This window comes from Hypomesus nipponensis, chromosome 9 (assembly GCF_054491055.1).
Source record: "Hypomesus nipponensis isolate SF chromosome 9, ASM5449105v1, whole genome shotgun sequence".
NCBI lineage: Eukaryota > Metazoa > Chordata > Actinopteri > Osmeriformes > Osmeridae > Hypomesus > Hypomesus nipponensis.
The window spans coordinates 3,565,687-3,585,416 of record NC_140369.1 but is presented as its reverse complement, the minus strand read 5'-3'; the positions used below and the strand labels follow the sequence as shown (position 1 = coordinate 3,585,416).

The 19,730-nt window shown below is 43.5% G+C and overlaps 5 protein-coding genes across 7 annotated transcripts; 4 read left to right on the top strand and 1 right to left on the bottom strand.

The window, feature by feature from the left end:
* Nucleotides 1–14: 14 nt before the first annotated feature.
* rpusd4 (RNA pseudouridine synthase D4) lies at nucleotides 15–3,064 on the bottom strand. Its single transcript, XM_084704264.1, has 6 exons — nucleotides 2,575–3,064; nucleotides 2,283–2,487; nucleotides 2,064–2,157; nucleotides 1,662–1,812; nucleotides 1,337–1,434; nucleotides 15–457 (listed from the first exon to the last, which is right to left on the bottom strand). Exons 1-6 carry the CDS (start codon nucleotides 2,993–2,995, stop codon nucleotides 245–247), a joined length of 1,182 nt encoding a protein of 393 aa, XP_084560390.1. The 5' UTR covers nucleotides 2,996–3,064; the 3' UTR covers nucleotides 15–244.
* On the top strand, nucleotides 3,029–5,819 carry LOC146272379 (WD repeat-containing protein 82-like). Its single transcript, XM_084704267.1, has 9 exons — nucleotides 3,029–3,526; nucleotides 3,655–3,755; nucleotides 3,909–3,975; nucleotides 4,080–4,179; nucleotides 4,269–4,385; nucleotides 4,526–4,681; nucleotides 4,861–4,930; nucleotides 5,166–5,308; nucleotides 5,445–5,819. Exons 1-9 carry the CDS (start codon nucleotides 3,366–3,368, stop codon nucleotides 5,472–5,474), a joined length of 945 nt encoding a protein of 314 aa, XP_084560393.1. The 5' UTR covers nucleotides 3,029–3,365; the 3' UTR covers nucleotides 5,475–5,819.
* Nucleotides 5,820–6,457: 638 nt separating this feature from the next.
* Nucleotides 6,458–11,828, top strand: twf2b (twinfilin actin-binding protein 2b). Of its 2 annotated transcripts, XM_084704265.1 has the most exons (11): nucleotides 6,458–7,122; nucleotides 8,062–8,139; nucleotides 8,242–8,420; nucleotides 8,633–8,728; nucleotides 8,882–8,986; nucleotides 9,257–9,271; nucleotides 9,388–9,429; nucleotides 9,527–9,652; nucleotides 9,776–9,926; nucleotides 10,879–11,000; nucleotides 11,439–11,828. In XM_084704265.1, exons 1-11 carry the CDS (start codon nucleotides 7,098–7,100, stop codon nucleotides 11,604–11,606), a joined length of 1,107 nt encoding a protein of 368 aa, XP_084560391.1. In that variant the 5' UTR covers nucleotides 6,458–7,097; the 3' UTR covers nucleotides 11,607–11,828. The 2 variants fall into 2 exon arrangements, with proteins under 2 accessions (XP_084560391.1, XP_084560392.1); XM_084704266.1 differs by lacking the exon at nucleotides 6,458–7,122 and having other exon boundaries at nucleotides 8,064–8,139; nucleotides 8,331–8,420.
* A 1,007-nt stretch (nucleotides 11,829–12,835) lies between these two features.
* cishb (cytokine inducible SH2-containing protein b) lies at nucleotides 12,836–14,867 on the top strand. The gene is made up of 3 exons (XM_084704875.1): nucleotides 12,836–13,114; nucleotides 13,569–13,735; nucleotides 14,030–14,867. The coding sequence occupies exons 1-3, from the start codon at nucleotides 13,095–13,097 to the stop codon at nucleotides 14,542–14,544; spliced, it is 702 nt and encodes a 233-aa protein (XP_084561001.1). The 5' UTR covers nucleotides 12,836–13,094; the 3' UTR covers nucleotides 14,545–14,867.
* A 1,924-nt stretch (nucleotides 14,868–16,791) lies between these two features.
* On the top strand, nucleotides 16,792–19,648 carry LOC146272376 (transforming protein RhoA-like). Of its 2 annotated transcripts, none has more exons than XM_084706380.1 (5): nucleotides 16,792–17,071; nucleotides 17,886–18,043; nucleotides 18,168–18,288; nucleotides 18,543–18,673; nucleotides 18,991–19,648. In XM_084706380.1, the coding sequence occupies exons 2-5, from the start codon at nucleotides 17,888–17,890 to the stop codon at nucleotides 19,162–19,164; spliced, it is 582 nt and encodes a 193-aa protein (XP_084562506.1). In that variant the 5' UTR covers nucleotides 16,792–17,071; nucleotides 17,886–17,887; the 3' UTR covers nucleotides 19,165–19,648. The 2 variants fall into 2 exon arrangements, with proteins under 2 accessions (XP_084562506.1, XP_084562505.1); XM_084706379.1 differs by having other exon boundaries at nucleotides 16,801–17,174.
* The last annotated feature ends 82 nt before the right edge of the window (nucleotides 19,649–19,730 follow it).

Here is a 19,730-nt window from a genome sequence, read left to right as displayed (position 1 = left end):
AGAGGACTTATACATTGTTCCAAATTTTTACACAATCGACATGACTTTTATTTTTAAAGTAACAATGACTTAATATTTCACAACAAATCAATTACGAAGTGGCCAAAACTTGTGTGTGTGCGTAACCTCTGCTGACATCTAGTGGTGGATACAGTCCAACCATGACATCAGGATTTACTGCTTTGTGTATTATTCTGAAACTGGAATATTATGCTGGAAGATACCGATCAATTAGAGTCAAATGTCACAGGGTCTCATCAGTCCTGTAATCTGGGAGGGAGATCTGCAGTTTCCGCAGCGTGCTGACGAAGAACCTGGTCAGGGGGCAGGACACGGTGATGTCGTCCCGACCTTTGAACCCTGGCAGAGTCAGCTGGCGGGCGTGCAGGTGAAGAGGGAGGTACCGCACCTTGCTCTGCTGAATCCCAAGCCTCTTTAACACAGCATCAGGTAATCTCTGGATACAAGAACACAGACAGGCACACCGTTCACTAATCTGGATCCAGCGTGTGCTTGGTTTGGGTGCACGGCCTGGTTTCCTGTCATGTCACCAGATATTAAGCTGCAGATGAACTGAAGGTCGTGTGCTGTTGTTGTTGCGTTTATACACTACTGAGATGATACAATGTTGTGACATGATCCAGTGGTGGTGCTGTGTTACTACCTGAGGTGCCAGTTTGTTCCAGTGGTGGTGCTGTGTTACTACCTGAGGTGCCAGTTTGTTCCAGTGGTGGTGCTGTGTTACTACCTGAGGTGCCAGTTTGTTCCAGTGGTGGTGCTGTGTTACTACCTGAGGTGCCAGTTTGTTCCAGTGGTGGTGCTGTGTTACTACCTGAGGTGCCAGTTTGTTCCAGTGGTGGTGCTGTGTTACTACCTGAGGTGCCAGTTTGTTCCAGTGGTGGTGCTGTGTTACTACCTGAGGTGCCAGTTTGTTCCAGTGGTGGTGCTGTGTTACTACCTGAGGTGCCAGTTTGTTCCAGTGGTGGTGCTGTGTTACTACCTGAGGTGCCAGTTTGTTCCAGTGGTGGTGCTGTGTTACTACCTGAGGTGCCAGTTTGTTCCAGAGGTGGTGCTGTGTTACTACCTGAGGTGCCAGTTTGTTCCAGTGGTGGTGCTGTGTTACTACCTGAGGTGCCAGTTTGTTCCAGTGGTGGTGCTGTGTTACTACCTGAGGTGCCAGTTTGTTCCAGTGGTGGTGCTGTGTTACTACCTGAGGTGCCAGTTTGTTCCAGTGGTGGTGCTGTGTTACTACCTGAGGTGCCAGTTTGTTCCAGTGGTGGTGCTGTGTTACTACCTGAGGTGCCAGTTTGTTCCAGTGGTGGTGCTGTGTTACTACCTGAGGTGCCAGTTTGTTCCAGTGGGCGTATTTGTGGTCCCCGATGATGGGGCATCCCAGAGCATATGCCATGTGGACTCTCATCTGGTGTTTAACTCCTGTGGAACAAGAAACCAGGTGAATCTATTGTGTTACTTCAGCCTTTTATAAGACTTCTTTCTTCAGTTTAGCTCAAGACGCTTTTATCTTATTTTTGAACCCACAACCTAACTTTAATTAGCAGTCAAAGTCTCTACCCCTGAGCTATACCCCTCCCTGGGGGTCAGAGGTGTGACCCATGGAGCGAACTTCATGCCCTTAGAACACAGTCGAGAGCGCTTCTCACCAGTTATTGGTTGAAGCTCCACTAGGCTGCAGCCGTTGCTGCTCTCCAGCACGCGGTACTTGGTCACGGCTCCATGAGCCTGCCGGTGGGCCCGCACCCTGGTCACCCCCTCCCCGCTGTCACTCATCCGATACACAGGACTCAGACCCATCTGTAAGGGAGAGATGACAGCCTGAAGTTTGTTTTTTGTTTTATGTAGGGCCCCTTTTAATCTTTTTATTCATTCATTGATAGGACAGTCAGAGATGGGAAAGCAGGGAGAGAAATAGAGGGGGAGGAAGACATGCAGGAAAAGACCTCAGTCGAATCCAAACCTAAGATTTGAACCCAAGTCCCTAGTGCAGGATCGCCCCCTAGTGCACCGTTTCTGCATCAGCTACTTGTCAACTGAGGAAAAGTTACCTTGAAGTGGGGCTGGGAGCCGGTGACTTCTCTCTCTATGACAGGGATGTCGATCACGCCCTCAGACGGCACAGGCACGCCCACGGAGACGACCCTACATGGACGGAGGATGGAAGAACATCTAAAACAAGGCGTCCCATCTCAGTGATGGTGCTAGTGGGCATGGGGAAACGCCAAAAACAACTGGTGTGTGAATGTGGCGGCTTCGCCATGACTTACAAATATTTTCTCTCCACCTGATGGTGTTTGTGGAGGTCTTGTATGTGGTTTGCCACCTCCTCGTTTCTGGCCAACAGTAGGGTTCCTGTGATCTCCTTGTCTAATCCTATACAGGTATGCAGCTGAGATCCACCTTTCATTCCGTCCATCATCTTGGCGAGGATTGGGAGAACACTGTATATGCAGTTCTTGGCCGCTGAGCCCTCTAACCAGAAATGGAATGCATAGAGATTAGCCTACATTGTGTTAAGGTACATAGGTGTTCATTTACGTTTATTTGTTACTACATTACCTTGTACAGGCACGCCATAAGGCTTATTGATGACAATCAGTTCCTGGTTTTGAAAGATGATACTTTTGTGGAGGTGCTTTGCCAGCACGTTTGGGTGAACATTTTGCAGCTGCTGGCTTAATTGTCTAAGTTCAAAAACGCTTCTTTCCAGCGGGGACTTTGGGGCACTGGTCTTTTCTTCTTGCGCTTTCTCCCGTCGGATTTTTTGTGCAAGGTCAATTGCCCTCAATGGAGGCTTGTTCTCGGGGTCGGGCCCCGACGTCTGTTTTTTCGGAGCAGTGACATGTGTCCGCGCGAGCATGCATGCTACTCCCGGCGATACACAACAGCGTATGCGTGTTTTGATTATACCATTTAGCATTTTTGATAGGTGACTCAAGTCATAATTGCAAGCAAAACTTACCGCGCTGTAGCTGTTCATCACTACTCTCTACTACACAACATGTTATTTCCATTTGTGACTGGTCTCACTGTGTAGCGCCATTGAAAGTCTGTGTAACCGGAAATGATGTATGTTTACATCCGATCTCCGAAAAGAATGTCTACTTTGTTGCAATCAATGTATTTCAAGTACCGTGTCCATTCAGTTCAGTCATAGTTACGAATATTGAATGGATCTATTATCATTAAATAAGGCAAACGACCGTGCATGATGTGTAATTCTGCCATTAAATCCTGAACGGAAAAAGGCAAATATGTGATAGAGACTGAAGGGCACACAGTCTACCGCAATGGGCAAATTGTTTTGAAAGATTAGGCCTATTTACGTTTTAATTTTAGTGTAGGCAGAAATGAAGATTAACGACCGTGTGTTGCGAAGCTTTAGAGTTGCAAGGATATACCGGGAACATTCAGAAAAAGTCAACTGTGTGGATTACAGCCCAAATGGCGAAAGTGCAGTATCCAGCAGTGATGATGATTCCATTGTGTTGTATGACTGTCGCGAGGGAAAGTAAGTTCCTATCATTTTCAACAATCACATTAGGTTTTCTTGAGGAAATCCTTTCCGTTATGGTTTGTTCCCTCGTGTCGCCTTTTTTTAAATCGAAATATTACAATTTATCTCCGGTTTCTCTTTAGACCTACCCGGACTCTTTACAGCAAGAAGTATGGAGTGGACCTCATTCGCTATACGAACAGGGATGCCGACACAGTGGTGTACAGCTCTAATAAACTCGACGGTGAGAACTCAGTCACAAGCAGGCTGCATGGTGTCCCACTTGTTGAACACAAATACATGTACTACATAATTATCTGTTTAACATGATGGTGTGTATCAATTAAAATTATGTGTAGGATTTTAGACCATGTGTTCTTAATTGCGTGTCATGCAGATACCATCCGATACCTCTCCCTTACGGACAACAAGTACATCCGCTATTTCCCTGGCCACACTGCAAGGTGAGACGGTCCATATGTGCTTACTAAGTAATGAAGGCCACACAGTCTCAACCTTTAAACGTTTTTATTGACTACTAAATGTTTCTGTCCATGTACAATTGCAGGGTAGTTGCTCTCTCCGTTTCACCAGTGGATGATAAATTCATCTCTGGCTCCTTGGATAACACCATCAGGCTCTGGGATCTACGCTCTCCCAACTGTCAAGTAAGTAAGAAAGTGTGTGTGTCCGTGTCTGTCCAAAGAACAGTCCAGAATGTGTCCATGTCAATATTGTGTGTTTTTGTGTCCTTCAGGGCTTGACTAATCCTTTAGGGAAACCTGTATGCTGCTTCGATCCGGAGGGGCTGATATTTGCTGCCGGGGTGAACTCAGAGATGATTAACTTGTATGACATTCGCTCTTTTGATAAGGTAAACTCCTGTTTAGGGATGTCATACAAGGCATATTGTGTCAAATAATTTTTGCCTATTCATTATTTATTCAAAGTGGAGCTCTTCATTCGTTAAGCGTCTGCTGTAAGTCCTGTTCTGTTTTGCTCTTGTACGTTTAGGGTCCATTTTCTTCCTTTGAGACCCAGTTCAGTCGTGTTTGTGAGTGGACTGGGTTGAAGTTCAGTAAGGATGGTAAACAGATCCTCATATCTTCCAACGGGGGCGCCATCCGTGTCCTCGATGCCTTCGACGGATCCGTGCTGCACACTTTCTCTGTGAGGAAACCACCAATAAGACACGTTTCTATTTGTGTGTAAAAATTTCTATGTTATTGTGCATTCATAATGCCAAATGGACTCAGTGTCCGTAAACATCTTTTGTGTGGAATGCTTTTTGTGTGAATGCTTCATGAAAAGTAAAGTTTTTCCCCCCCAATTTGTTTGTCTTCCTGTAGGGCTACAACAACACAAAGGGCATCTCCCTCGAGGCTTGTTTCACCCCAGATTCTAAGTTTGTTATGATTGGTGAGCACCGAACACTAACATGCACCTCTGAAACATAACATGCTCAAACATACTGTACCCAGATCTTTACAGTCCACTTCAATCTAAAACTAGTAACAACCCCATCTGTAACTACACGAATCAACACAATAGGACCAGTCTCTAGATAAGTCATGCTGACCATTCACGTTTGCTTTCATAAATTGATGATTTCCAAAGTCCAGATGATCTGATAAGTGTCCTGCTCCTGGCCCAGGTTCAGAAGACGGCAGGATCCACATGTGGAGCACAGAGAGTGGGATGAAGATAGCCGTCCTGGATGGGAAACACTCAGGGCCCATCAACACACTGCAGTTTAACCCCAAATACATGACCTTCGCGAGTGCCTGCACCAACATGGTAAGATGCCACAACTCTGCATGGGCTTATGTGGTCATGTTCCAGAATGCAATTGTGTGTGGGTCATAATAACCACTGAACTGGCCAGATAAGCACTCTGGGAAAATAGTGAATAACTGACACCATGTTTTTGCAGGCATTTTGGCTCCCATGCGTGAACGACTGATCAAGGCCAGAGCCAAACTTCTTGGAAGAACGATGCTGCCATTGTCGGCTGAGATGCCGTGCTTGATGCTTGTTTTGTACCAGTATGGGCAGTTCACTATTGACACCAATGTCTGTAAGTTAAACCTCAAGAGTCATTTTTTAACTGAAGTGCTTTATATCACATTTTAACTTGTCAAGAGACTAAGGTATTATAAACGAACAGACTTACAGTATTCAAAGCTACTTTTATTCAAATGCAACTCTGAAACACAATGTTAACCCTACAATTGTTTTAAATTCAGAATTCAGTATAACAACTTTTGTTACACAAGTAAAATAAAATGATTTTAATCCTCCAAATAAATATATTGTTTTCATTCTAGTTTCTGGATTAGCAGGTGAGTCTTTATATTTGAAGATTCTCTCAAGTTGTATTAGACTAAGGTACAGTCTTAGTCAGCTGTTTGCTTTATCAAAGACTTACAGTGTGCCTACATGGTTGTGCTGAAAAGATTGCAAAGGTCATTTTTGTTATCCGTGTTTGTGTTTGGGAAGAGGATATGAAGAGAGATGCTTGTTAGATTGGTTTAACGTTAGCGCATGTCAGTGGGTTCCTGTCTGTGTGCGATAGAGGGGGCCTATGTTGAATAATGTAAAGCACCTTGGGTTGTGTACTCACTGGTTAAATAATGAATGAGCCCATCACAGGTAACCTCACAGGTACACACTAATCTTTCTCTCACCCATCTTTCTTCAAGTGTGTGACCACAGGTGTATGTGTGTGTGTCTATGAGGGAAAGAGTTAAGTAATTGTGTGTGTCTGGTTAACATAACCACTTATTTTTCTTTAACACATTTCATTCACGCACACAGAGATTGAATATGAATTAGGTATATTTCGCAGTTTCTGTCTATTTGACATTATTGGCCGTAATGGCCATAAACCTCTTGACCCCGTGGGATAAAATACTGTTGGCCTTTTTTAGATTAATTGTTTAAAAAGTTATTTTTTGTTTTATCTTCAAGCAGGAGTCAAGCTTTTCTCACTCAGGATAAAATCACCTTTAAATGTTGTAGTTATTTTATCTTAAGTGCAGTTTTGAAACGTGGGGGTCAACTTCACATGGGGTATCGCATTTCTGTGACCGGCCTTTGTGGAATATGAGCTCGCGGCTTGGTCCGCCTGTTGAAATGATAGGGTTCGGAATGTGAGTAAGTGATCTGATGTCATCGTAGATGACACTTTATTATCGACCTACTGTACACCAACAAAACACATCCTGAAAACTAGTGGCATGAAGTGTTTGTTAATTGGCCCGACCGCCGCACGCGAAGACTGTTCGGACCACGAGTGGGTCTGACGTTGTGGTCACTGATACGCGAAGAATTTTAGATCAGTGGTTAAGGCGGCATATCCACTGACAGGCGCGTTATTACTCATCAGCCACAGTTCCGCTGATCGAGTTTCAGACGTTAGGGATCTCCCTCCCCAGTCAACCTCACTGCGTTTATGTCACTGGCGCGTGTGAGTTGGTCCAAGAAGAACGGTCAAGCTGTCCGTGCAGGGCAACCGTCAGGCTACGTGACAGGATTCGAGCGAGACGGGGAGACGTAGCTGGAGAGATCTTTGGACTGCCAAAAGATGTCCCACCAGACGGGGATCAGTGGTAGGTTACTTGAGTGCACCCTCCCAAAACCTTTTAATGATGCACCTTCACAAAATGTTCAATTACCCTACTGTTGTATTGACGTACTAGAGTGTCACATCCTATTGGAACCGTCAGTTTGGTACGCTTTGAAGACAAAGGCCTACGCATCACTGTCTCTGCACTGCTTTTTTTACCTCCGTTGTTTTAGCAATATATACTTTGTATTTTTTCTTAAAAATGCAACATTTCACCCAACGCCTTTCTACTTCAGGCCGTTTACCTTCAAAGGGTTTTCGTCTAGGCCTTTAGATAATACTACAGTTTTGAAGGAGGTTCTTAGTGTTTTATTTGCATGTTATAGCGCGCTGACAGGTAAAACTGTGACATGCTCATCTTCTTGTTGTGATCATAATACGCCATTACCAACAATCCACATTAGCCAAAATCCATCAGTTGGACCCAAAGTCGTTCCACAAAAAGTTTTATGTAAAAGAAAGATATGAAGAAAGAAGGTATAGCGTTTATGCGTTGGTTTCAACGTGTGCGTAACTGGATAATGCGGCGACCATACCTCTCTCACCTCTCACATGATCTTACATCATTTATGAGGTTGCTGTGTTTGGTAACCGAGAGGATTGGGGGTGAGGATGTAGGGTGGTGGTGGACACTTCAAAATTAAACAATTTATATTTTGACAAACAACCACAAATGAAAGTCTTCTGTTAGATAGAGAGAGAGATCTGTGGTCAATGCATTGAAATCAGAAACCCTTCAAAGTAGATGGACATATCTGAGGTTCCAGGCCCTTGTCTGTGTCACCAAATGCAATGCCTCAAGTACCTGGCAGTTGATCAAGTTTTGTAACAGCAAGTCTCAAGTTCTTTCTGACCCATCTCTATTTGTCTCTCTGTCTCTCCCCCCCCCCCCCCCCCTCTGTTTTAAATCTGGTTACCATAGCAACATCTGAACTGCAGGAGTTTTTGGCCAGGGCAAGGAGAGGTACCATCAGAATAGTCAAGATTGTCATCAGAGATGGTAGGTGTGTGCATGTGTGTGTGTGTGTGTGTGTGCAGTATGTGTGTGCAGTATGTATGTAGTCTCAGTCTATGATGTGAGTTATTCCCTGTCTCATCACAGAGGAGTTGGTGCTTGGCTCATACAGAGAGCCTGTACAAAGCTGGGACAAGGATTATGATCACTTCCTGCTTCCTCTGCTGGTTGCCCAGGAGCCCTGTTACATCCTGTACCGCCTTGACTCCCAGAATGCACAGGGCTATGAGTGGATCTTCATTGCTTGGTCACCTGACCAATCACCAGTATGTTATACTTGTCAATCACTTAATGGTATAAAATCTGTCAGATTGATAGTGCTTCACACTTACAGAACCATAATTGATCAGAAACAAATAGGCCTTGTAATTCCAAATTACGATAGACCCCGGTGAAAAGCATTCACCTTTCCAGTGTGTGAACCCAGTCAATCCGAGACAATATGCGCACGTTGATCATATTTTCGTTCCTTTGGTAGGTGAGACTGAAGATGGTGTATGCTGCCACCCGCGCCACACTGAAGAAAGAGTTCGGCGGAGGCCACATCAAAGACGAGATGTTCGGCACCAGCGAGGTTGATTGAACCTCATGGCTTTTGAGATGAATTTGTTTCGAGATGGTGCCTTAACCACACGCACATGCGAGCGAAACGTTGCAGCAGGTGACTCGTGGCCTTTCACGCTCTTTCGTAATCGTTCCCGCCCTGTGTCTGTCTCCCTGTTACCAGGATGACCTGTGTTTCCAGGGTTACCTCCGCCACATGTCCTCATGCTCCTCCCCGGCTCCCCTCACAGCGGCTGAACAGGAGTTGCAGCAGATTAGGGTCACAGAGGTAGGCTCACTGGGCTCGGCTCCAGAACCAATTGGATGGGCGGGCGATTGGTTTCCACAAGAGGGCATTTGAATATAGCTCTCTTATAGAAAGTCTTATAACTAAAATAATGGGGAAGGGGGGGGGGAGAATTCCATAATGGGGGGGGGGGGGGGGGCATTGCCAGTCAAAGGGCTCTGTGCGCTGACATGTGTTATAGCTGTGCAAACGTAGATGTACTCCATGATTTTTCCTTTTTCTTTCATTCTCTCTTCACAATGTGCCATCCAGGACAAAGTAGTGTGGGTATGTGATCGTCTATTTGCTATTTAGAAAGGGTGAACGGGTGGGAGCGAGCGGGAAAACGAGATAGAGATTGTGACAGACGGCGGAGAGATGAACACATTTGTTTTCATTCACAGGATGAACGTAGGAGACAAAGTACACCTACGGCGAGAGCCAAGGTTGGTGTTCCTCCGGTGTGCTGTGATTTGAACAGGACGAAGGATTGAGTTCCATCCTTTTATCCTTGTGGTATGTTGTCGTTGTCTCCCTCTACAGGTGACCATGGAGTTTGGCTTGGATAAAAGGCACCATAACATGCAAGGCTTGGTGTTCCCTCTTCAAGAAGACGCTAACATTGCTCTGGAGCAACTTCAGCAAAGAAGAATTAACTACATCCAGCTGGTACAATTTTTGGGCGGCTGAGGAAAACAAATACAGAAATTCAAAACAAGAAAACAGACACAGCCTGCTCAGTGTCATGAACGTTTGTTTGTTTGTTTGTTTGTGTGTGTGTGTGTGTCACAGCGGTTGGACATACAGAAGGAGACCATAGAGCTAGTCCACACCAAGCCCACAGAGATACACGACCTTCCCCTCAGGATCCCCACCGACACGCCCAGATACCATTTCTTCATGTTCAAACACTTCCACCAGGGCCAGCAGCAGGAGGCGTTGGGTCAGTAAACATGAAGACTAAACGTAAACACAAACTGGTCCTGGTACAGAATGGAATTTCAGCCAATGGTCTGGGACAGAAGTGTTTGTAAAGCCACGTAAAAGTGATCACAACCTCTCAAACAATTCACCCTTTTCAACCGTGAAGCTCGCCAACGTTCAACTATTGCACTGTTGCCTCTGAACTTTGGGATGGGTATCGGCCACTATAGAAACGGGTTCTTCTGGATGATTCTTTTTTAGAATTCAGTAGGAATAAGTTTTTTTTTAAATAAAAAAACATATGTTTGTCCTTTTTCGGCTTTACTGGACAAAGATAGATAATAGACAGAAGTTTTTGTGAAGAGAAAGACATGCACAATTGACCCGAGGCGGAATTGAACCCGGGATCATGCGTTTAGGCCTCAGCCCATATGGTACACGCTAGACCCAAAGAGCCACATTCCAGTAGGTGTATCTGTCAGTCACTGAAGTGATACATAACTAAAGCGAACATCAGTACTAGGAATGTGATAATATGATGCTGGTTTCAAACCAGTGGTTTGCCATCTCAGACCCTTGATTTAGATGAAGTATCCCATAATGCTCTACAACAGAGTGTGGTCCTCAGCTGAATCCTCAAAGACACGTTCAAATATAGAGTGTTCGTAGAATCATCATGGAGGAAGGACAGCTGTTAAGATATCAAGAGTTGGGTAATAAAGTTAAGCTTTAAGGTTGAAAAGGTGAATTGCGAAAGGGTGTAAATCAAATCAAATGTATTTGTATAGCCCTTTTTACACGCAAGCATGTCATAGAGGGCTTCACATACGCCCATTAAATTGTCCCTCAACCAACCTTAACCCCTTAAGGAAGGTGAATGATTTTATACTGTATAAGACAAAGACTCATTATATTAAGTATCAGGCTGTTATATATAAAGGACTAACTGACACTTACAATTCCTCTTTTAGTCTTTATTTACTCCATGCCAGGATACAGCTGTAGCATCAAAGAGAGGATGCTGTACTCCAGCTGTAAGAACCGACTACTGTTTGAGGTGGAGAGAGACTACCATCTAGAGATCGCCAAAAAGGTACATCTTTATCATCACATACAGTCCCTCATTAACATGGCTAATTGTAACCAGGAGAGTCCACTGTACCACTGTGATTGTAAATGTCCAGTGCAAATGAAAGGCAGCCAGCCAGACCCAGTATTTGTCGGTTTTATTCTCCTGAGACATAGTAATTCATTCACGTCACCTGTAGCAGACAGGTTTTGGGATAGTAACTTTGCAATTCTCAGAATGCTCTTTGTATTTATTTATTTATTTTGCCTGATATGATGTTACAAATATGAACGACCTATAAATAGCACCCAAAAAAATACATAACTATAAAAAAACAATTTGTGACATACATTTTCCTTCAAATATGTTTATCAGCCAAAGACTTACATAAAGTGTAAACATCGTGAAAGCTTTTTAACTGCGGTCTCAGGAAGATATGTTTGTGTGTGCATCTGCCTGCAGATGGAGATCGACAGCGGGGATGGTTTGACCGAGGAGTTCCTTTACGAGGAGGTCCACCCCATGGAACACACTCTGAAGCAGGCTTTTTCCAAGCCCCGTGGCCCTGGAGGGAAGAGAGGCAACAAACGCCTCATCAAAGGCACCGGCGAGAATGGAGAGGAGAGCTAGATACCCCACAGGATGCTGCTGATGCACACCCTGGCCCTCCCTGCTGTCTTTCTATTCTGTCTTCTTCCTTTACTTGGAACTAAAAGTCCTTGAGATACTATTATTGCTGAGTATCCCCTCCCTAACAGGCCTAGTGATAATCAGCTGATGTCCATTGTTTTACATGACCTATTATCATGTATTTTCACATATTATTTTAACTTAAATAAATAAAAAAAATTCTGTATTTTCATTTTTTTTTTTTTATATTTGTTAATTAAGTTTGGAATTAACAAATACAACCGGTGGACAACTGAAATAGATGATTTATTGACTAAAACTTCATTGGACCCAGAGGGTAAAATTGTACCAGTACAGAAACATAAAAAATGGACAACAAGGAGCATTTATCAATAATGAAAAGCAAGAACAGCAATAACTCAAGAAATACAAAAAATAGTTAAAAGATGATGCACGCAGGTTGTGCTCACACTGTGCACAATAGCAGATAGGCTAATATGAATGTTTAAGGTAGGCTACCCAAAGATTGCCAGGAGCCATTGGTAAAGTGTCAAGAAGAGATTAAGAGGTCAGCAGCAGCCTCATTTTGTTGTAGTCATGGTGTTCAGCAGATCAGACGATCTGTTTGTTTGTGGCCTTGATGTTTCTAGTCAATTCAGCCTGTTGTCTAGGTGCACTCCCACGTATTTGTATGCCTGGACTGTCTCAACATAATGTCCCTAGCACATAAGAGTCAGCGAAGCTTTGTTCCTCCTCTTCCTGGTCCCTTAACTGCAGGTGATTCGGTAGACACGAGGTCCACGTACACCTACTCCTGTCTCCGTCTTTGACACATTCCATATGTACATGTGTTAGTGACAGAAGGGATGGGGCCAGAGAGAGGAGAGAAGTAGGGAGGCTTGACAATGGAAGCCGATTTCACTCAGCCGAGTTTCCCGGGAAGCGCCCTACTTGGAAGTCATCAGCTGGGAATTAATTGTGTCGACGCTTACTGACTGAGCCGCCCTGGTCGCGCGGCCGTGAGGCAGAAAGAGCACGCGCTCAAGTCAATCGAAACATCGCGCAGCTCAGCAGTGCAGTTCCGCGTAAACTGTTGGGCAATGTGCAGGAACCCCGCTGCCGCGAGCGTTGAAATACAAAGCTATTCTTAGAAACAGATTCCTAGAACTTCCCTCGGTTTGCAAATCTGGATTTACAAATTGAAGCCTTTTCTCGCCTCATTATTATTCTACAGAAGACATTCAACGATAGAAGGTCTCTGTTGCAGTTATCGTATTTTGAGTGTTTTTGTTGAGGCAATGTTGTCTCAGTTGTTATTGTTGCAATGAGAATCTTTTTTCCAAAACGAAGGAAAACTTCTCGGTGTGCATTTCAACGTGTAGAACTATAGGTCGACGTTGCTGACATGAAATGAATTGGTGACTATTCCAAGTTAGATGCCCGACTTTTTGGATAAATTTGAATACACTAAATGGGATTCTATTCGTTATGATTGTGTGTGTTCAAAGGTGAGTTGATTTTTAATTTCTTATTCAGCATGGCTTCGTTGGCTATTCGATTGCCAGATTGCATTTCGTTGAATTGTATCAACTATTCAAATTGTAGGTTGTAGGCATATTTTTGTTGTTGTAGGAAAAGCATTGTGTTGAAGTCATCGTATATTAGAGGGAGCTTAATAGCTTCACTTTATATTTTATACTTGTTCTCGTTACATTTTTATAATACTCGTACTAAGTTGTTAATTACACTAGCCTATAAATAGATATTGATGATATTATAATACCTTAACACCAAGGGAGTTACAAATAATTCTATGCATGGGGGTCAACTGTTAAGTGATATGTTATCAGAAGAGAAAAGACGTAGTAGCTTCCATGATACTAAGCTGAACAACAGGCTGTGACATTTGTAGTTTGTTGCACTGCCACATTTAAGGCCAATTTTTATCTCTTATCATCTCAGGGCTATCTTCCCAGTGGCACCCACAAAGATGGTTGCCAGGGGGATGACCATGCAGGACAACGGAGAGCAAGGGGATTCATGTCACCACCACTCAAGCTCCACACTTTGGGACCCCGCAGAAGACTTGCGTTGCATAACCACCACCTTCCAATACCTTCATACTTCAGGTACAGACTGTTCTCTGTACAAAGCTACATCCTGCAGCATGTGCATCTCAGCCTACATGTTTGCTTGTGCATGTCAGATACTTGTAAAAAGCGTCCTCTGCCATATTGAATTCTCAATGGACCTATTTAGTAAAACAAAACAAGCACAGACTCGCAGAGACTAGTTTAGATCAAATCTAAATGTATTCGTATAGCCCTTTTTACACACAAGCATGTCACAGAGGGCTTCACATACGCCCATAGAACTGCCTTTAGATATAAATAAGTAACCTCTACATGTGTTTTGGCCTCCAGGTTGGTACTGGGGCTCCATGTCTGTCAGCGAGGCTAGGGATGTTCTCCAGAAGGTGTCCGTGGGGACCTTCCTGGTGCGCGACAGCAGCCACCCTCTCTATATGCTCACCCTGTCAGTCAAGACGGGCTGCGGCCCCACCAACGTGCGAGTCGAGTACAGCCGCGGCCTCTTCAGACTGGACTCCAGTTCCCCGGGGATACCTCACTTGAAGTCTTTCCCAGACATCCTGAGCCTGATACAACACTACGTGGGCTCCTGTCAGAAAGAGAGAGGCCAGAGAGCTGAACCCAAGGAGGACTCTCGACCCAAAGCCAAACTACCACCACCCCAGCCCACAACTATGGATAGCCCAGTGTTACTAATGCTGAAGCACCCCCTGCACAGGCCCCAGGCATTCCCTTCCTTGCAGCACCTCACACGCCTGGCTATCAACCGGACCACAGACTGTCCTGCTCAGCTTCCTCTCCCATGTCCACTGGTTTGTTATCTACAGGAGTACCCATTCAAGTTATGAAGGCCAGTGTAAGACTGAGCCATTTCTAAAGGGGCGATAATCAGCCCAGAAGTTCTCACTAGATGGGAGCAGAGGTTGTCGTCGGATGGAAAAGACATCTGAATCGCCACAAAATGAAGTTCGCAATTTTCGCAATTGTGGCATTTGCTGGTTAGCCAGTGGTGCTCACGATGTGTTGAGCTTCATTTTTTCTCACATACCCATGAACGTTAATAACACTTTTTATAACCATTTGTACTGTTCTGAAAAAACATGTATCATACACATGAAGTTTGTTGATATGAACAAATGTCTTGTAAACAATTACAATGTCTGTTCTTCAATCTGCTGATTTGTTTTTACTTTGTTAACCTGATATCTAAACTACTACTGAATGCAGGAGGATATAGAGAGAAGCAAATAATGTCAGTGTGTATCTGTTTGTCAAGGAGAGAGATGTTTAACCCGTTTTCATGAAAACACATGAACCTGCTGAACTGCTCTGTCAATATTGGACTCATATTCCACATTCCAGGCAGAGCACTCATCTGGGTCAGACATCCAAATCTTAAATCAGTGTAGCATAGCATTAATCTTCTTTACTAATTATGTTCTGGTTATTAACTTCGTATGACCTGTATAATTCCACATTTTAAATCCCACTCGCATTCAGATGCATGTCTTCTGCAACACCAAGAGCAGGGGAAAGACATGTTTTGTTGTGACTGTTGAATGGAACAATTCAGTTCCTACTGTTCATAATCTCGAAAACCTTTAACTAAAAGGGTGATGCTGATTTGAATTTGTTGACAAATTCGATATTTTTTTCTTCCGAATTAAGCATAAAATGGACATGTGATTACGTTAAGAATGAGACACTGCTTATCGAATTTCCATGAAAACGTTCTGCATGAGTTGGTTTCCATGAAGTGGATTTAAGCGGTGTTGAGAAAGCTTCTTATCAGGATTAGAGCCGGAGCACTGGTTATTAATACCTTAAGAGGACACAGTGCTCTCTCTTTGTTTCTTTACCCACTGCCACAACATACATGTTTTAAGTAAGGTTACCAAGTTTAATAATAATCTACAACAAAAATTAAAAATTAAAATAATTGGAATATCTACTTATATCATGAATTGAGAACACTAAGACATACTAAAATATAGTTAGTTTAGCTTTTATTACACCCTTTATTGATACGAGCAGACAAAAGGAAACTTCAGTGTTACTTTTCAGCACCTTCACCAGGGACGCAGATCCTCAACGAGCCTGGCTAACGGAGGTCGCTTTCTCAGGCAAATGACGAATGAAACCGGCTCGGTTAAAGTAATCCAAGCTGGCTATCTTCAGCAGGCTCGTATCTAGAACAGACAGTCCTCCCTGACGTTTTTGGGGTAGAATGGAGTGAACGGGCAAAACTAGGCTGGCTCGGGCAAAATTAGCCTGGCTAACGGAGGTCGCTTTCTCAGGCAAATGATGAATGAAACAGGTTTACATTTGGTTAAAGACATCCGAGATACTGCGGCTATAAGCTCGTACAGGTTTTCCTATTTCTAAATGGTTATCGGGGAACAGCTCGTTTCCCGATTTTGGTTTTTAATTTTAAAATGAAAATCCATTGGCCGCAAAATACACGGACTTTTTTGGCACTTCGCTTCGCGTCGTGCCTAACAGCTCCAACTCCCCTTACCTGTTCTAAAGTCAGCGCAAATCACGGCCTCTTGGGGCTTATTGCTCCGAGTCCCTGACTGATGCTAAGGTCAAAACGGGGACGCAGTCTCACTCGGATTGCCAGTTTTAAACAAATCAAAAATATAATAGGCTGGCTAAAAGCAGAATTCCCATATCTCTTGAAAGCTGCCTTGCTCGACTTTTTAGATGTAGAATTGACTGTAAAATTATGAACTTTGTGACATGACGTGAAGACATGGCTGCCGCCCGACTATGTGGTGTACCGGGCGACATTCTCCCTCAAAGTTCAAGACTTTCGTGATCCAAATCAAAATTCTGATGTCACAGATCAATGGGGAATCGCTTTTTCTCTTTTAAGCTGTCCTCCTCGACCATTTTGGCCTTTTGAAATCTAACTATTTGTATGATTCGTGTGGTCCTTTTGTTTTAAACGCGATCCTTTCCCGGTTTTCTGTAACCACATTGGCGTGCATCCCGAATGTTTACAAACAAATAATTGGTCTATAGGCTTAGGGTTAACACACGTGCAAAATAGGAATTAATAGGAATTGTGATTACTGGGTTACTGTGTACTGTCTCTCAATAATCAAATAATCACCGGCAGCACAAATTAATTAATGCTGTTGAATTATTAATGCTGTTGTGGATTATTTTGTATTTAGTCTATATGCTAAATTTCACTACAATGACAATGTATCCATAAAGAGTCTTAGCATCTGCATGCCGGCTTTAGTGGAAGTGTTATACTTTTTAATAGGGGAGTTAGCTACCTCTGTTCCAGCTTAATCGAGTCATCCACCACCAGCCGCCAGTCTGCCTGACTGAGACGAGAGCGCCTACAACCTAAACAAGCCAGTAAGCTAGTCCTAGTTCACCAGCCAGCTTACTGTACTGGCAGAGCTGTTGTGTTTAGAAAACATATTGTTTGTAACAGGCAGCTAAACTATCCATTGCTCGGGTAAGAATAACCTCCGTAATATGCTTAATAGTTATTTAGACATTTGCTGTGACACAAAGTACTTGCGAGTCATTTTGATAACGTATCTAGTAGCTACTGTAGCTTCTTGCTAAACAATTCTTTGCTAGCAGTAGCCTGCTCTCAAAACGCTGCATATCTTGCTAGCTAGTTAGCCTCGTCTTTACTTCCGCCTAGTGTATGAGATGTTTGTTGGTTTACAAACAGCTAGCTGCAGCTGTTATTGTTTGCCTCAATCTTTAACTTGCTATAATTAACTCCAGATATTTGTAGACAGCAAGAACACAAGTAAAATAGACGTAGACATAAGGAACAACATAACTTTTTAGTAGCTAATGTGCTAGCGGCTCGTTAGACGAACTTTTTGTTGCCAGCTAGCGAGCAATGCAGCTAGCTCAGTAGCTTGCAAAGTTAGCAACGTATATACCGGCTTAGCTAGTTATCTTGCTGTCTCACTGCTGGCAAACTAGCTAGCTATTGCTAGTTTGCTACATATCTAAGTGTAGCACTAATGTACATGACCGTCTATTTAAAACTGGTTTCAACTATAATGTTATTGGCATACGATTAATGATTGATTGTTTTTATACTGGAAAGGAACATTGGATGATCATGTAAACATGGATCAGACACAGGCACACCTCTGATGGTAGCTGTCATGCCCAGTAATGACCATTTGTCCCTCTCTTTTAGCAATGGCTGCAATTCGAAAAAAGCTGGTCATAGTGGGAGATGGAGCGTGTGGAAAGACGTGTCTTCTCATTGTGTTCAGTAAAGACCAGTTCCCAGAGGTCTATGTGCCCACCGTCTTTGAGAACTACGTTGCTGACATAGAAGTTGATAGCAAACAGGTAGGAAAACACCCTTTCCATTTTTTGGTATTCAACCATAATTGAGCAGTTTAACATTGTTTAATTGCCAGATGGTGCATCTCTGATCTTCTTCATGGCTGTTCTGTGTGACGTCTTTTGACAGGTTGAGTTGGCATTGTGGGATACAGCAGGTCAGGAGGACTATGATAGGCTGCGCCCACTCTCGTACCCCGACACTGATGTCATCCTCATGTGCTTCTCTGTCGACAGCCCTGACAGTTTGGGTGAGTGCATACACATGCCACCATTTTTATTTAAAGTAAAGCAAAAATGCTTTTCTAAAAGACTAAACCAAAATGTTCTCAACATTGCACTTTTATACTGACACACATATATAGAAGAAAAATCTTGGGCGCCTATGACTTATACACAGCAACGTTCATCCCCACAGTTAGGTTCCACCCTAAAGCCTCGATCTGCTTACCGATTGGCCCACTTCCTCCACTGACCAATGATACTTGATCTCTCCTCTCTTCAGAGAACATCCCAGAGAAATGGACTCCAGAGGTCAAACACTTCTGCCCTAACGTTCCTATAATCCTAGTTGGCAACAAGAAGGATCTACGAAACGACGACCACACCCGTCGGGAGCTTGCCAAGATGAAGCAGGCAAGTTTGAGTGAAACCACTTGAATCAAGTCAAATCAGCCCTCCTATAAATACATACCAGCCGCACTATCTTATTGCTAAACTTTCTGTGGAGTATCTGAGTAAATCAGCGTTTTTTAGGTAGGGGATCACATTTGTTTGTAAGTTAAAGGACCCCTGAGAAATGACCCTCCTGGATAGGCCTAGTAAAGATGAAAGCATCGCAACACAGCGACACCTAGAATATTTGCAACTCTCACTCACATGTCTAACATAGAGCTCAGCTAAATGTAGTTGAGCATGTGGCTCCGTTGACTGACCAACGTGTTGCTCTACAGGAGCCTGTGAAGCCCGAGGAGGGTCGCGACATGGCAAACAGAATCAGTGCCTTCGGATACATGGAGTGCTCTGCAAAAACCAAGGATGGTGTGAGGGAGGTGTTTGAAATGGCCACCAGGGCGGCACTGCAGGCACGGCGGGGCAAGAGGAACAGTAAATGCCTTTTACTGTAAAAAAAAACAAAAAAAAACGGAAGTGTGAGACCCGCTTTGACGTGGGCGGCAGGGGGGATTGACAGGAGACAAACGGCTAAGTCTACTCCTCACATCAAGACTGTGCTTAACACCAGTTTTTTGCTAAAGGTGTAATGCTTTTTAATTTCTGTCTTAAACAAGGTAGTCAGTTTTGTCAGTATTCAATTATAAAGGTTATGGATTTTTTTTTAAATGTACTTTTAACATGAGTAAATTTGCCATATCAACTACTAAGTTGTAACATAAGTGATCACCCAAGGGCCATATGTCATACCTGCCAATTACATGAGCCCATACACTGTGACCTGTAGTTAGTTTAATTAAATGGTGGAGCACATGAAGTCACAATGAATGCGCTTCAGGCAAAACACCATGTATTCCCATGCAGACAGACTGAATACTCAATTTGTTAAAACACAAAAGGAAACTGGGTAACTTTGTGAAATAAATAACTTTGTAAGAACGTGGAGGTGGTTGAAGTTACTAAGAGTTGGCCAGGTTACCTTTTATGCGTGATGATACTTCTCAACAAAATTCTACCATTC

Coding starts and splice junctions, on each gene's coding strand:
- rpusd4 (XM_084704264.1), bottom strand. CDS start 2,995: ATGAACAGCTACAGCGCGGTAAGTTTTGCTTGCAATTATGACTTGAGT. Junction 1,435..1,661: donor GGAGCTTCAACCAATAACTG/GTGAGAAGCGCT, acceptor CTTGTTCCACAG/GAGTTAAACACCAGATGAGA. Junction 458..1,336: donor GGAACAAACTGGCACCTCAG/GTAGTAACACAG, acceptor TCTTGTATCCAG/AGATTACCTGATGCTGTGTT.
- LOC146272379 (XM_084704267.1), top strand. CDS start 3,366: ATGAAGATTAACGACCGTGTGTTGCGAAGCTTTAGAGTTGCAAGGATA. Junction 3,527..3,654: donor TATGACTGTCGCGAGGGAAA/GTAAGTTCCTAT, acceptor GTTTCTCTTTAG/ACCTACCCGGACTCTTTACA. Junction 4,180..4,268: donor TACGCTCTCCCAACTGTCAA/GTAAGTAAGAAA, acceptor TGTGTCCTTCAG/GGCTTGACTAATCCTTTAGG.
- LOC146272376 (XM_084706380.1), top strand. CDS start 17,888: ATGGCTGCAATTCGAAAAAAGCTGGTCATAGTGGGAGATGGAGCGTGT. Junction 18,044..18,167: donor TAGAAGTTGATAGCAAACAG/GTAGGAAAACAC, acceptor GTCTTTTGACAG/GTTGAGTTGGCATTGTGGGA. Junction 18,289..18,542: donor CGACAGCCCTGACAGTTTGG/GTGAGTGCATAC, acceptor TCCTCTCTTCAG/AGAACATCCCAGAGAAATGG.
- cishb (XM_084704875.1), top strand. CDS start 13,095: ATGATTGTGTGTGTTCAAAG. Junction 13,115..13,568: donor ATGATTGTGTGTGTTCAAAG/GTGAGTTGATTT, acceptor TTATCATCTCAG/GGCTATCTTCCCAGTGGCAC. Junction 13,736..14,029: donor CCAATACCTTCATACTTCAG/GTACAGACTGTT, acceptor TTTGGCCTCCAG/GTTGGTACTGGGGCTCCATG.
- twf2b (XM_084704265.1), top strand. CDS start 7,098: ATGTCCCACCAGACGGGGATCAGTG. Junction 8,140..8,241: donor CAAGATTGTCATCAGAGATG/GTAGGTGTGTGC, acceptor GTCTCATCACAG/AGGAGTTGGTGCTTGGCTCA. Junction 9,430..9,526: donor CACCTACGGCGAGAGCCAAG/GTTGGTGTTCCT, acceptor CTCCCTCTACAG/GTGACCATGGAGTTTGGCTT.